The 13,645-nt window shown below is 34.7% G+C and overlaps 1 protein-coding gene across 2 annotated transcripts; it reads left to right on the forward strand.

The window, feature by feature from the left end:
• The first annotated feature begins 1,109 nt into the window (after nucleotides 1–1,109).
• Nucleotides 1,110–13,535, forward strand: LOC110092576 (protein THYLAKOID ASSEMBLY 8-like, chloroplastic). Of its 2 annotated transcripts, none has more exons than XM_028694610.1 (3): nucleotides 1,110–1,689; nucleotides 12,879–13,299; nucleotides 13,342–13,535. In XM_028694610.1, the coding sequence occupies exons 1-2, from the start codon at nucleotides 1,309–1,311 to the stop codon at nucleotides 13,266–13,268; spliced, it is 771 nt and encodes a 256-aa protein (XP_028550443.1). In that variant the 5' UTR covers nucleotides 1,110–1,308; the 3' UTR covers nucleotides 13,269–13,299; nucleotides 13,342–13,535. The 2 variants fall into 2 exon arrangements, with proteins under 2 accessions (XP_028550443.1, XP_028550444.1); XM_028694611.1 differs by having other exon boundaries at nucleotides 12,879–13,296; nucleotides 13,339–13,535.
• Nucleotides 13,536–13,645: the final 110 nt, after the last annotated feature.

Here is a 13,645-nt window from a genome sequence, read left to right on the forward strand (position 1 = left end):
TGTGTTGTGTGTGTGAGTCCGGGCACTGTCCGTTAATTCTCTCTCTCTCTCTCTAAAAAAAAAACTCCAAAGTATTCATTTTACACTGCATTCCTTTTTTAGTCAATAAAACAAACCCCCTTTAAACTGAACCATGGAGTTGCTTCAAGAGTCTTGTCCAGTCCGACGGGCAATCATGATTCATCTATTTTTAACTTCCTACGGCTTGCCCTATGAGTTGGGCAATTAGTGTCGTTGCCGCAATGCTCTAGCGTTGATCAAAGGTCCCGCTATTTGGGGTGAGCTTTCATCCTCTTCTCTCTAATATCCCATTTCATCTACAGATAGGTGCAACACTGCTTCATTTTTTCCTTAAGTCCATACTGTCTTTGCTCATCAAATCTCAAGTCAGAAAACATGACTCATCCGCTATTCTTATAATTGAAACATAGCCGTTTTGTTTCTATCAGAGATGTGATGTTGTTTGTATTGCCCATATAAAAAATCTGGTAGATCTAGTGATTTGTTTAGGCCTTGATAAACGAGTGTTACAATTGTGAACGAGCGGAGTGATGTTGCAGCATTTCCTCCGCTTCTTCTGTTGTTATTGTTTTTTTTTTCTCGTATGTGCACACTATTATAGATAAAGTGGGAGCCACCTCTGAGATTCTTTTCATCCTCCCCTATTGTTGAATCGAAGCAACTTCCGTACTTGTTAGCCTCTTTTTTGTGGCCTTTGGACCATGGGAGAGAGAAAGTTGCCGCTGTCACTGGAGAGGAATCCCCCCTGGTAGTTGCATCCGCTTGATATTGTCTTTGGTGATTACTATATTTCCATGCTGGATCTTTTCTATGACCTGACTCAGCTTTATCCTTACTTCTTACCATCATTTATGAGAAGAATATATTAGTGCAATATATTAAACCCCTAAACATAATGCTTCACTTATTCTATATTAAGAAAACTTATACAAGCATGCATTCATTAAAAAGCAGACTAACACTTACAACTACTACTAAAGTTGATGAATACAACAATATACCGGTCTGCTGGGGGTCAAGGGGGCGCTGCCCCCTGGCGGGGTTCGACCTGCCCGGTCAAGGGGCAGCACTCCTGCGGGGGTTTCTTTGCTGACTTCTTTGAAGTAAATTTGCAAAATATATGTATGCTCATTTGCATTTATCCATCATTATATTTTTGAAGAGCCAACTGAATTATACATGCATACCATAATTTCTTGAATTTCTATGTTGAACTTTATAAACTAATTTGGAATTGATTGCCATTTGATTAGGGTTTTTGGAGCTGTTAAATAAAAAATTCCATCAATGGCCATACGTGCTCTCTTTCAAGCAAAAAACTCCAATATCTCCGCATCCATTTTTGCAATCCTTGCAAAACCTCTTCATCAATTTTCTCATCCTCTTAAATGCAAGTGCTTATATGGAGAACTTGTTTTGAAAGAGCCAATCATGGAGCTACAACAACGCCTCTACCATGATGGGAGGCCGAGGGGTCCCCTATGGAGGGGAAAGAAGCTACTTGGGAAGGAGGCGCTCTTTGTGATACAGGGAATGAAGAGGTTCAAGGACAATGACGAGAAGCTTGCCAGGTTCATCAAGTCCCATGTCTTGCGGTTGCTGAAACTGGAGAAGATCACAGTGCTCAATGAGCTTGAGCGGCAACAAGAGGTCGGATTGGCACTCAAGGTATGCTTTTGACAATAAATGTGGTTTGTTATTTTCTTTAATGTTAAGAGTTTCAGAGTTTGTGGGTGAGTTAAGGGTTTTCCGATTCAATTCCAATCATCTATAACTATTTTATTAAAATAATATGTTGCTTGATTATTTATGGGAGCAGCAACATGCGTCTGCCATAGTATTCATGAGTAATTCACTCTGTTACTTTTTCATTCATCACAAACATTCTGTTTTTGTAGACATCATGTAAATAAGCTATTAAGGTCAAGATTTCAGGTGAAAGTCTCTTTTTTGTTGTCTTAGCATCAGTATGTTTCTTTTTTAATTTTCTTTATATCTATTTATAATTTTGGGGAAATGATTTTTTGTTCTGTTGAAGGTTGTCTCTTGATAAATAAACTCTAGTATTCTTAATCAATGATTTACTTTCCTAAGTTTGTGAAATTGGATGGGTAAACATCAAAATATGAGTTGTACATTTTCTCTTATGGAGTAGATGACAATCTTAATCCTCAATTTATGCCTTGAAGTTGGCAATCTTATGACTAGGATTTCTCTGTATTGCAAATAAGGGTAAACCTAAGGTTATTTGGATAGAAGTTGTTCAAAATAATTTTCTAAATTATATTTAACTCCTTGTACAACAATCAACAAGAATTAGTGAAGCATAGAGGATTCATGATGTTGACATCACATAGTTGAGATAAGGGCCATAAGGCTAATGATAGTGTCGATGCTGTTGCCATTGCAATATATATATATATATATAATCAAGCTAAACAACTTAAAAGCACTAAAACTAAATTGCTCAATTAGTTGTGATTATTAACATAATCAAGTGCAACAAATAAATGCTTCTTCATATGATATATTCTACAAGTTGTAATGCACCATCAACAGAAGATTTATTGACATTATCATTCAACTTATCAGCAAACTTGACTTTGGTTCCTGCTTGATTTATTTATTTTATAATATCATCTAATCATGTACTTGCTTTAATGAAGAAGATTTCTGCTACGAAGTCTTTTTTGTATGAAAAATCCCTTTTTGTTTTCTTTCCTTGATATTTTTTATCATATAGCTTGTAAACCCCTCTTTATAATCAGGGGTACATATAAGTGTGATTGTTAATAATTAATAGTGCACTATGATTCAAGTCTCTTGGAGCTATAATGTATATTGCATTTGTAGCACATATTGTTTTGAAAGATGTGCAAGTCATATGAAAATCATAAATATTTACTTATAATTTAACAATATAAGTGGAAATTATTCTAAAAGAGAAAATAGAATCAATATGCATAATTAGAATGTTAAGTTCAATTTAACATACATGACAACATGAAGGTTAATGAATATCTATGATGCACCGACACTTCTCCTCAAAGAGGCGTGCAGTGTCCGACACGACACTCGTCCGACACTCCTCCGACATGTGTCGGACACGCCAAAAACGTGTCCGATTAAAAAATATTAAATGCAAATTGGACACGTATGTCAGACACGCGTCTTAAATATTTCATGAATATTTTTAAATATAATTTCGTGTCTGACACGCGTAACTAAATTTCTTATTTCCTATCCACAACACCAAATCAACATCCGCACTTAATTCCCAATCATCGAATATTCTCATTTTCATTTCTTTTTGGCAGTGAAGATATTTTCATCTCCTCTCTCTGTGACTGATAAATGGCATAGACGCCTGACTCTTGACGCCTGAAATATTAATTGTTGTTTTTTGAAACTTACAAAAAAAACTAACGTACATGCTCGGTACCGCTAGGTATCGCTAGGTACATGCTTGGTACCGTTAGGTATCGCTCGGTACATGCTTGGTACCGCTAGGTATCGCTAGGTACATGCTTGGTACCGCTAGGTATCGCTAGGTACATGCTTGGTACGTACTGCTAGGAATATGCTCGGTACCACAGTATCTTCACATACAAATAACTTACGAACTTTAAAAACAAGCAGAACTTCAAGTATCATCCTCTTCTTGTTGTGAGAGAAATTAGAGCACATACTCATTTATTCAATCAATGAAGAGGAATAAAATAATTCCACAACGAGCTGAAGATTTAGTTTATGTGTATACAAATTTTCTTCTTTTATCAAGGAGAATCCCACTTTATATAATATGTGATAACAAGATGTGGGATGTTGCTGGAGATGGGTTTGAGTGCCTTGAGGATATGAGATTATTGGAGGTTGCAAATCTTTCTCTAGATGAACCAGAGTTGGAAGCAGTGATATTCAATGATGATGATATTGAATGCCAAAGATCAACCTCTGAATTTAATTCTATCATTCCCTCTATTGAGTAGTTGGACCTTCATGTTGTACTAAATTGTTTTTTTCTTATATTTTGTTGTTGTACTAGACATTTTGTACTAAACATATTTATGTTATAAGTTAAACAAGTTATCATGAAATTGATTTATTATTGCTTGTCATTTTTAATATAATGTTACCTTAATTTCTATATATTATATTAAAAAATTATTATACCGTGTCCGCGCCGCACCCGTGTCCTATATTTTTAAAAAATGCCGTGTTCTGTGTCCGTGTCGGTGCATCGTAGATGAATATATTAAGATTGAAAAATAAACTTTCAAATTAAAGAAGTAATTAAATTTTCAAATAAAACCATGATTGATGTAGATATGCATACTATTATAATAAGCACTAAACTTTGGAGCTTAGGCTCAAAACATGAGAAATAGTATGTTTAAAAATCCCATATTCATCGAAAGCTGAGGTTGTCATATAGGAGTTTTTCTCATCTTTCATAAATTAGATTAGCCTCATCTTTTTCTAACTATTTTCTTCAAAGTCAAAATCTTCGTCATCTTCATCATTCTTTTTGTTCATCTACAAGTTTCTTAGGCCTAGATGAAGATTTGAAGATTCATCTTCTGTTATTTTTTTTTAGTTTTATTGTCATAGTTTCTTTCATAGACATCACTAGTTCTTTCAATTACACTTTGTATCAACTCTTTCTTTACAAGACACAAATTCATTCTCTTTGTCTTGCTTATCATCAAATTCATCAGTTAATTATTCATTAGCATCATTGATGTCATTCAAAAATCACTTAAAAATTGAAACAAATAATATGGAGTGTTTCGCACATAGCAGAAATTATTGCAAGTAGTGCACACTATTTTGTCTTTCTAGCCAAGCTATCGGAATCACGCAAGAGGTGTGTCTTGGTGCACTAGTTGGTGTATTGTGCACTATTTTGTGCTTCTGACAGATATACGTGTCAGTTTTATGGATGTATGATATGATGAATTTCAAGATCAGCAAGTCAAGCTTCCTGTTCCCTCCCCTTGGGTTTCGAAGGCCTTCTTTTGCTCTTACCTTTTTTTTTTCATATCATTTCCCCCTCCATCCTCTCTCTCTCTCTCTCTCTCTCTCTCTCTCTCTCTCTCCATAGGTTTACACATTCTCCAAAGATTACCCACATAAGAATCAAGAGGAAGAAGAAAACTTTTGCTATAACTCTATCAAGTGATATTAGAGCAAAGCCCTACATAGGTCCTGGTTGGGTAACCATGTTGTACTCGGACGGGCTTCGCCCACCGACACCCACCCATGGTGACTTTCGAGATGTTGTATCCACCTATACCCCCCCACTTTCGATGCTTTTTGAACGCAGTCTGCCATGGATTGATAGCCTCGAGGCTTGCTACCCTTTGCTCTAATTGTAAACTTTCAAGCCGCATATCAGAATTTACCGTAATCACAACGTGGTTAAGTGCAACACACTACGTAGTGAGGATTGCAGTAATATAAGATATATGGTGATTAGCAATGTAAATCGATTTATCCCTCGATATTGAGTACACACTCACAAGGTCATGGGCGTACCCATACCCACCCATATCCATTGGATATGGGTGGGTACATGGGTGGGTGTGGGTATGGGTACCCAATGCAGGGTTCTGTATTAGAGCTATCTTTGACTCTTTGGCAAGATGATTCAACGTTCAAAGAAGTCTCTGTTGTTTTAGAACGTTTCTATGGCAGCAATAGAATGCCTCATGTTGTTCCATTGTACTCCCCTTTGTTTTAAACATGCATTATTTTTCTTTTGATGATTTTAGCATATTGAGTCTATTCATTTATGATTCATGCTGCGTCTTAATACTGAAATCTACATGTATCCTTATATATACAAGCTGAAATCTGTTTAATGATTCTGCTTCTGTTTTCATACTAAAATTTGCATGCATTTTGAAATGCGCACGCTAAAATCTGCCTTAATGATTCTTGCTGCGTATCTCCATGTTGAAATCTGCATTTGATGATGTTTGTGTTGGAAATAATGTCCATATTTAGCACAAACCGTATGGTAGCTCAATGATGGAATTTGATTTAGGGTTGATACAAAACGTGGAGGAATAAAACCCATTTGGAAACTTGTATTTGACAGGATCCCTGTTACTGATTCCAGTCCATTATTGCAGCATTAATGTTTTATCCTTCCAGAAATTATTAATGCGGAGAATTCAAACACATGGCGATGACTACCAGATGGGATCATATCATCAATAGTTCAATACCAGAAGAAGGAGATCTTACTTATAAGATTTGGAAATTAGAAAATAATATCGTGATGTCATGGCTTATCAAATTCATGACTATTAGGAGAATATTTACTCTCTATTTTGCCAATGTAATTTTGGAAGCTAAAAAAAAAAAAAACTAACTCAAAATTTGAGAGCATATGAAAGCTCTTCTTTGTGGAGAAAATCCTCCATGAACTATGATAATGTGACTTATAAATTATTCAATACGTATAAGTTATTCAATACTTCAACTTTCTTAAGTATCAATAGCAACAACTGGGTCTAAACGCCCTGGTTATAAGGCACTATATAAATTGATCATCGAGTAGAAATAAGTGTTTTAAGTTTCTCATGGAACTAAACAATGATCTTTATTAGTTGTAGGCACAAAATCTCTTCCTAATATTAGGGAGATATGTTTGAAGTTTCATGTAAAACAATCGATGTGTGGCCCCCACATTAAACAAAGTCAAGGACAACATGTATCCACTAAGAACACGTCAAACTCCCTAAATTCTAATCTATTAAACTAGGAACAAATACAGGACTCAAAACTCTATTTCTTCCAGTTCAGAACCATTATCACCTCAACCTTCAGCATGTGATACGTATGTGCTCTATACTTCAGTCATGTAACAGTGTCATATATCTATACTTCAGTCATACATAAAATGCAAAATAGATTTGTTTGTGAAAATATTTGATGGAAATATATTCAAAGTTACAGGAGTGGGAATCAATTTTCTTCAATCACTGAAAACTCTACGGTCTTATTTGTCCCTAAACTAAATTGTTATTTGTCCTATCCTAAATTGTTATCTGTCAAAAATCTTATGACCATCACTGCATCACTAATTTCATGTAACCTTTATCTATTTCAGGACTTGGATTTAGAGAAGATTATTGGTAATGCTAAAGTATGATCAAGGTGTTACCTTCTCATATCTGATATTTTTTCTTATTTGGAGGCTCTCAAGTTCATATAAACCAAACAAATAAAAAATTGTACCTAAGTCTACTTTAATTCTAATAAAAATAGTGAATTTATGTTACATCACTATCATCTTGGTCACCCAAAATGTATGTACCTTAGAAAGTTATTTCCATCTGTTGTCAATAATATCTCTAAAGATCCTTCTAGTGAAGTGTGCCATTTCTCTAGATATACTCAACATCAGTGTTTTAGTCTACCTTATCAAAATTCACATCCTTTTTCTCTCATCCACTTTGATATTTGAAAACCACTAGTGTAAGAAATGCAACTAGATTTAGGTGTTTCATGTCTTTCCTAGATGACAATACTCGAGTTACATTCATATGTTGAAAGAAAATTTTGTTACCTTCAATACCATAATCTAAACCTACAACAACAACAACAACAACAACAACAACATCAAGTCTTTATTCCACTACATGGTATGAGTCAAATTCTCATTTTTCTCCATTATATCCTATTAAGAGTCAAATTCTCATTTAAATTTAATAAAAAATGTCATTTCTAATATTTTCTAACAAAGTTTTTTTAGGTCTATCTCTACCTTTCCTAACATAGGTTAAATCAAATACATCTACTCTCCTATTCAGGTTATTAGAATGCTGACGTTTTATGTGACCTAAGCATCTAAGATGGCTCTCTCTAATCTTATATGTCATTGGATCTACTCGATCCTTTTCACGTATATACTCATTTGACATTTTGTATATAAGAGTGAAGCTACTCATCCACCTGAGCATCCTCATCTCTGGAACACTTAACTTAATTTCATGCTTCTCTTTTAATGACCAACATTCTGCACCATAAAGGATTGCAGGTCTCACCGCCACCTTATAGAAATTTTTCTTATGTTTTAGGGGTACTTTTCTATCACACAACAAGCCTAATGCATTCCCTTGTTTCATCCATCCAACTTGAATTCTACTAATAATATCCACATTTATTTTACCATCAGTTTGAATAATATACTCAAGATATTTAAAGCATGGTCTCTTATTAATGACTTGATTGCCAAATTCACAATCTTCCCACTAGATCTATTACTATTTACCACTAACATTACACTCTCATGTATTCGGTTTTAGATCTTAAAACGAATACCTTTAGACTCTAAAGTTGGCCTCCATAATTCAAGTTTACTGACAACTCCCTCTATAGTCTTATCAACAAGAAGAATATCATTAGTAAAAAACATAAACCAGCAAAAAGAATACTATAATCTAAATCTAATAAAAAAATCCAAACATTGAAGATTGATAATGCTCAAGAATATTTTGCTTCAATCTCAAGTAATTATTTATCCAACGAAGGAATTATTTATCAAAGCTTTTGTGTTGAGATCCCTCAACAAAATTAATTGGCTGAAAGAAAAAATTGTCATCTCATGGAAGTGTCTTGGCCCCTTATGTTCACTACTCGTATCATTAAATATGTTTAGGGGAAGCTATGCTAACTGTGACATACCTCATAAATAGAATATCCTCTCATAACCTTAAGTTCAAAACCCATGTTTGTAGCCCCTTGGAAGCCTAAATTAACACCAAAATAATATCTACTCTTTCTATGGAAGTGTTCGAATGCTCATCTTATGTCCATATCTGTTCACACAGTAGGACCAAAATGGATCCCAAAGCTATCAAGTGCTTCATTTTTGGATAATCTTCCAACCAAGAAGGCTGTAAATACTACTCACCTACCACTAATGTTTATACAATTCCATGCATGTGAGCTTCAACACCTGTTTTTTTTTTCCAAATATGATATTTAAGGGGAATTCTTACGTAAGGAATTTCAATGAGAATCTTATCCCGACATTTGCGTCTCTTCTCCTACCAAGATTCCCAAGAAGCCATTGATGATTTAGAAATCAATCATCTTTCTCCCACTCAAAATCAAAATGTCTGTAGGAAAAAAAAAAGATTGCTACTCTAGAAGGAATTGATCATAAGAGAATCCTACATATGAAAAACAAGAAAAAAAATAGAGTCAGTGCAAGAGTATGAGCCTGAGCATGAGATTGCATCATAGTTTAATGTTGAGTCTAAGGAATCCTCACCCCTTGATTATGTTAATCTATATTTTGAGATGGAAATACAATATATTCTTTATTTAACCATGCTACTACTGGTTCAATCACCATTCCTATATGTTAAATTTATGTTGCCATTACCACTATTTCCATACAAAGATTTGTTCTTTGCCTAGACACTGATAAGCTACAGCTTTATGATGAATGGTGAGGATGTGACTCTCTAGGATCTAAGAGAAGAATTGAATGTCTAATCCTGAATTCTACTCATCCATCAACATAATAAACTAGAGCCACTATGAAATCCGGAATAATAAAAGGAGTAATAGAGACATCTATTGATTTCACCCACCAAAATACATGTACAATAATCTAGTTCATAGGCAATCTATACATCAAAATAATTGGCACTGGATTACAAAAGAGTACCTTAATACTCCCTATTCAAAGAATCTTCACTCTACCAGTCTACCTCCTTTCATATTCTACCGGGTTGTTTTCTTTTCTTGAAATGTTAGAAAGTTTTACGTAGTGAGCACAACCAGCTCAATAAACTTATAGCACCAACCCATCACAGATATCAATATCCAGTCAAAATATTATAAAATAGTTTAATTAATACTTGATAATTAATAAAGAACAAACAAAGTACTAACATGACAGTTTCATAGGCTTATCAATGTGTACTTAGTTTTAGAATTACTATTTATACTTTCAATATTCACTTTTATAGAATTACCAGAGATGTCATGGAGTACTCGTCACCAGAACTTGACTTGCACTTAACATTCTCATTTTGATTAGAATTCATATAGAAATTAAAAAATTGTCAGAACTAGATCAAAATATCATTTGTACTTATTAAGTCATCAAACTATGCAAATGTATGAATATAATGCACATGTCTAAATACCTGCTTATAACTCCATTTGCACTTATAATTCCTTTAACCTTCCACATCTGTATATAACAAGTGGGGCGAAAAAAGAACAAAACAGAACATAATAATCTCCCACACCCGTTTTTAGCAAGTGGGTTCAAAACCCCTCTAACATCCACACAAAGAATATGAGGTCAAAACAGAACATATAGGGCTCTTGTATCATTTTAGATAGTGCACTTTTTACATATCATAATTTAGAGAATGCCATGCCATGAAATTATGTGAATTGAATGCAACAATAATTTATTTTGACCTTAACGTGAGTTTATAATGATGCATGAAGTATCAGAATTGTCTATAGTAGTAATACATATTGCATGTATAAAAGCCTACCCACTAAACATTTTTCATTCATATAAAGAGTATTGTTTCAAGCTTTTTTATTGAACTATTTTGTAAATCAGAAAAGTCTCATTTGCCCGATGTGCATGAAAATTATTACAAAAAAAACCAACCTGTAAAAATTCAACTTCTTATAATTAAAATGTTCAGAATAAAGATACAACAACACATTAAAAGTTATACGGTAAAATGTGTAAAACTCGTGAAAAATATATTTTAACCCATATCGTTTTATAGAATTATTAGAATTGAAATTGAGATAGGAATTCATAAGTCTTACGTTGTGTTTTATGAAATTCCTAAATAGTCCGATAGATGGAAGATGAGCTTTGGCCTTTTGAAACCCATCTTTTTATGTATCTTTCCTCTCCTTTTCCTTCTCTTTTCTCAGGCAAGGGCTGAGGTGAGGTGGTGCAATGAAAATGGATATATATTCATTATTAAAAAAATACTCATTTTGGTATGGCGTTGCGGCACTCACCTCCCCAGCACCACTATGCTGACCTGAATATTCTAAATTTTTTCGAAAATATCCCAACAAAGAGCTTGGCGCCGCGGCAGTGCCTTTCCTAGCACTGCAACTCCTCCCTCAGCTCTTCTCCAATCAAAGAGCTAGATGCCGCTGCGCTCCCAGAACTTTTGCCATTTTGCATATTCTTCTCTCCATTCTAACTCTTGACTTATTTTTGGGTTAACTGAGCATTTCCAAACTCACAATCACTGATTAATACCTAGGGTTTGATATGGTGGGTGTTATAGAGGATCAAAGTAGGAGCCCTCAAATGTATGTCACAGTTTTGCAATTTCCTCTATTGTTATCTTTCAAGATGCTCATGAGCTAGTTTCACATTTACCACCGTCATGAGTGCCACTTTTCAACTTTCGGGAGATGAGCTTATTTTGACATGCGTTAGTTGATCCAATACAGATGCTGCTGCACATTGCTTATAGAAGGCCTATCAGCACCATTATCCAACTGTCATAAAACTCTACTAATTTCTTGATCAATATTTTATTTTTACATAAGTGTAATCATAGACTTAGTTCAAAGGGCTCCTATTTAAAGGCTTTTCTTATATGGAGAAACTCCTTGATTAGTGGTTACTTATTTTCATATGGCCTGTAAATTCCCCCTTAATAAATGGAATAAATGCAAGTATTCATGGAAGCGGATGATATAAAAAAAACGACGCGGATGATATTGAAGAATTACAAGATTATAAAATCAAGCTTCTTGTGGTACTACTTTGGATTTTGTGCCTCATCTCCTCTCTCTCTCTCTCTCTCTCTCTCTTTTAGGGTATGTAGTTCTCTCCCCTTTTCTCCATGGTTTGCATACCCGTTCTCCCAAATTACTCTAATAACCATCAAATGGAAAAGAAAATTGTCATTGCTACTACATCAGAATTTCTATGCAATGCTTTGTAAACATAAGGAAACATTTCAACTGTACAATTTAACTGAAGGGAAGACGGCAAAATGTGAGTTGATCATTGTCTTTTCTAGAATGGATACCTATCTTAATCCTCAAAGCATGCCTTGAATTTGACCGCCAAAGAAGAATTTATTTCTGTTTCTTCGATTGCAATCTAGAGTGGAAACTGTTAAGTCGGTTCAGCAGGAACTGACTCAACCGGCCCAGCATGGGCCGGTCCAAGTCTACATGAGGCGGGCCCATGCCGCCTCTCCCCTAGCCGCCTAAAGCAATGGGACCCACAGCTTCCAAGATTTTTTATTTAAAATAAACTATTTTTAGTAAGGGGTGGGAGGGCGGTTAAGGTTATAAATAGGGATGAGAGGGAAGGGTAGGGTATGTATAATTTGAGTTATTCTCTTGGAGTTTCTTAGGGTTTTGGGATCTAGATTCATCATCTAGAGATTGGGAGAGAATGATCCTCCTCTCGAATTGAGGATCAATTTTATCTTTGCTTTCCTTTGCTTTACTTCGATTTCCTTAATAAATTCTATTGTTTTTGTGGTGATTTTGTGTCCAAACTCGTGGTTTCTTTCGTTGATTTCACCAATATTCGTTAGGGTTGCTTGAATACTCAAGCAAATCCGATAGAATTGCTTGCGAACTCAAATATTTCCTATTAGGGACTTCGATGTTTGAGAGTTTTCTTCTTCTTTTTTTTTTTAAACTTTTTTGAATTAGATCAAGGCTAAAGAGCATAAAACACTACCGCTAAGTTGCTCATTTGGTCTATTGTTAGCTATAAAATTGCAAGGTAGCTTTATTTTGTGGTGTGACTTCAATTTTATTGTATTTCTGGTGAAGGCTGAAAATCTTAAATGTGTGATAACTTTCAGATGTTCAGGTTAATTGAAAAGGAAGACTGGTTTAAACCAGATGTGTTTCTGTACAAGGATTTGATTATTTCTTTAGCAAAGGGTCAAAATATGGAAGAAGCTATGCAAGTGTGGGATAGCATGAAGGAAAAGGAGTTATTTCCTGATTATCAAACTTATGCAGAGGTTATCAGGGGATTTCTCAGATTTGGTTCACCAGCTGATGCAATGAATATTTACGAGGACATGAAAAAATGTCCTGATCCCCCGGAAGAGTTACCCTTCAGGGTACTATTGAAGGGACTTGTACCCCACCCTCTCTTCAGAAATAGGGTAAAACAAGACTTTATAGAACTCTTTCCTGAGAGGCACATTTATGACCCTCTAGAAGAGACTTTTGGCATGCAATGAGGTATATTTGCCCTAAACCCTAATCCCATCATACCCATTGATCTTTTTTGGATAACTGTTGTGACAAAATTCAGTTTGAAAGTTATGTAGTACCTTGTATGTTTGATTCTTTTATATTTTATTCACCATGTTTAATATCTTAGTGGAGAAAGAAGTACCTATCACTTGTAGTTTTCTTCTTATAGCTTATATGATGCTAATAGTTTGTGTATTCTCTTTCTGCTTTTAAGGAAGGTTAGATGTTTAAGGTTATCATAATTTGTTTTCATAAGATTTTGTTCTTTGTTCTCGGTATATGGAATGCCTTAGCGCCTGAAAGTCTTCAGCACATACATCGAAGTTTTCACCGTTGCAACTTGGGCAAGTACAATGACTAA

The sequence above is a fragment of the Dendrobium catenatum genome, unplaced genomic scaffold (assembly GCF_001605985.2).
Source record: "Dendrobium catenatum unplaced genomic scaffold, ASM160598v2 fragScaff_scaffold_508, whole genome shotgun sequence".
Taxonomy (NCBI): Eukaryota; Viridiplantae; Streptophyta; class Magnoliopsida; order Asparagales; family Orchidaceae; genus Dendrobium; species Dendrobium catenatum.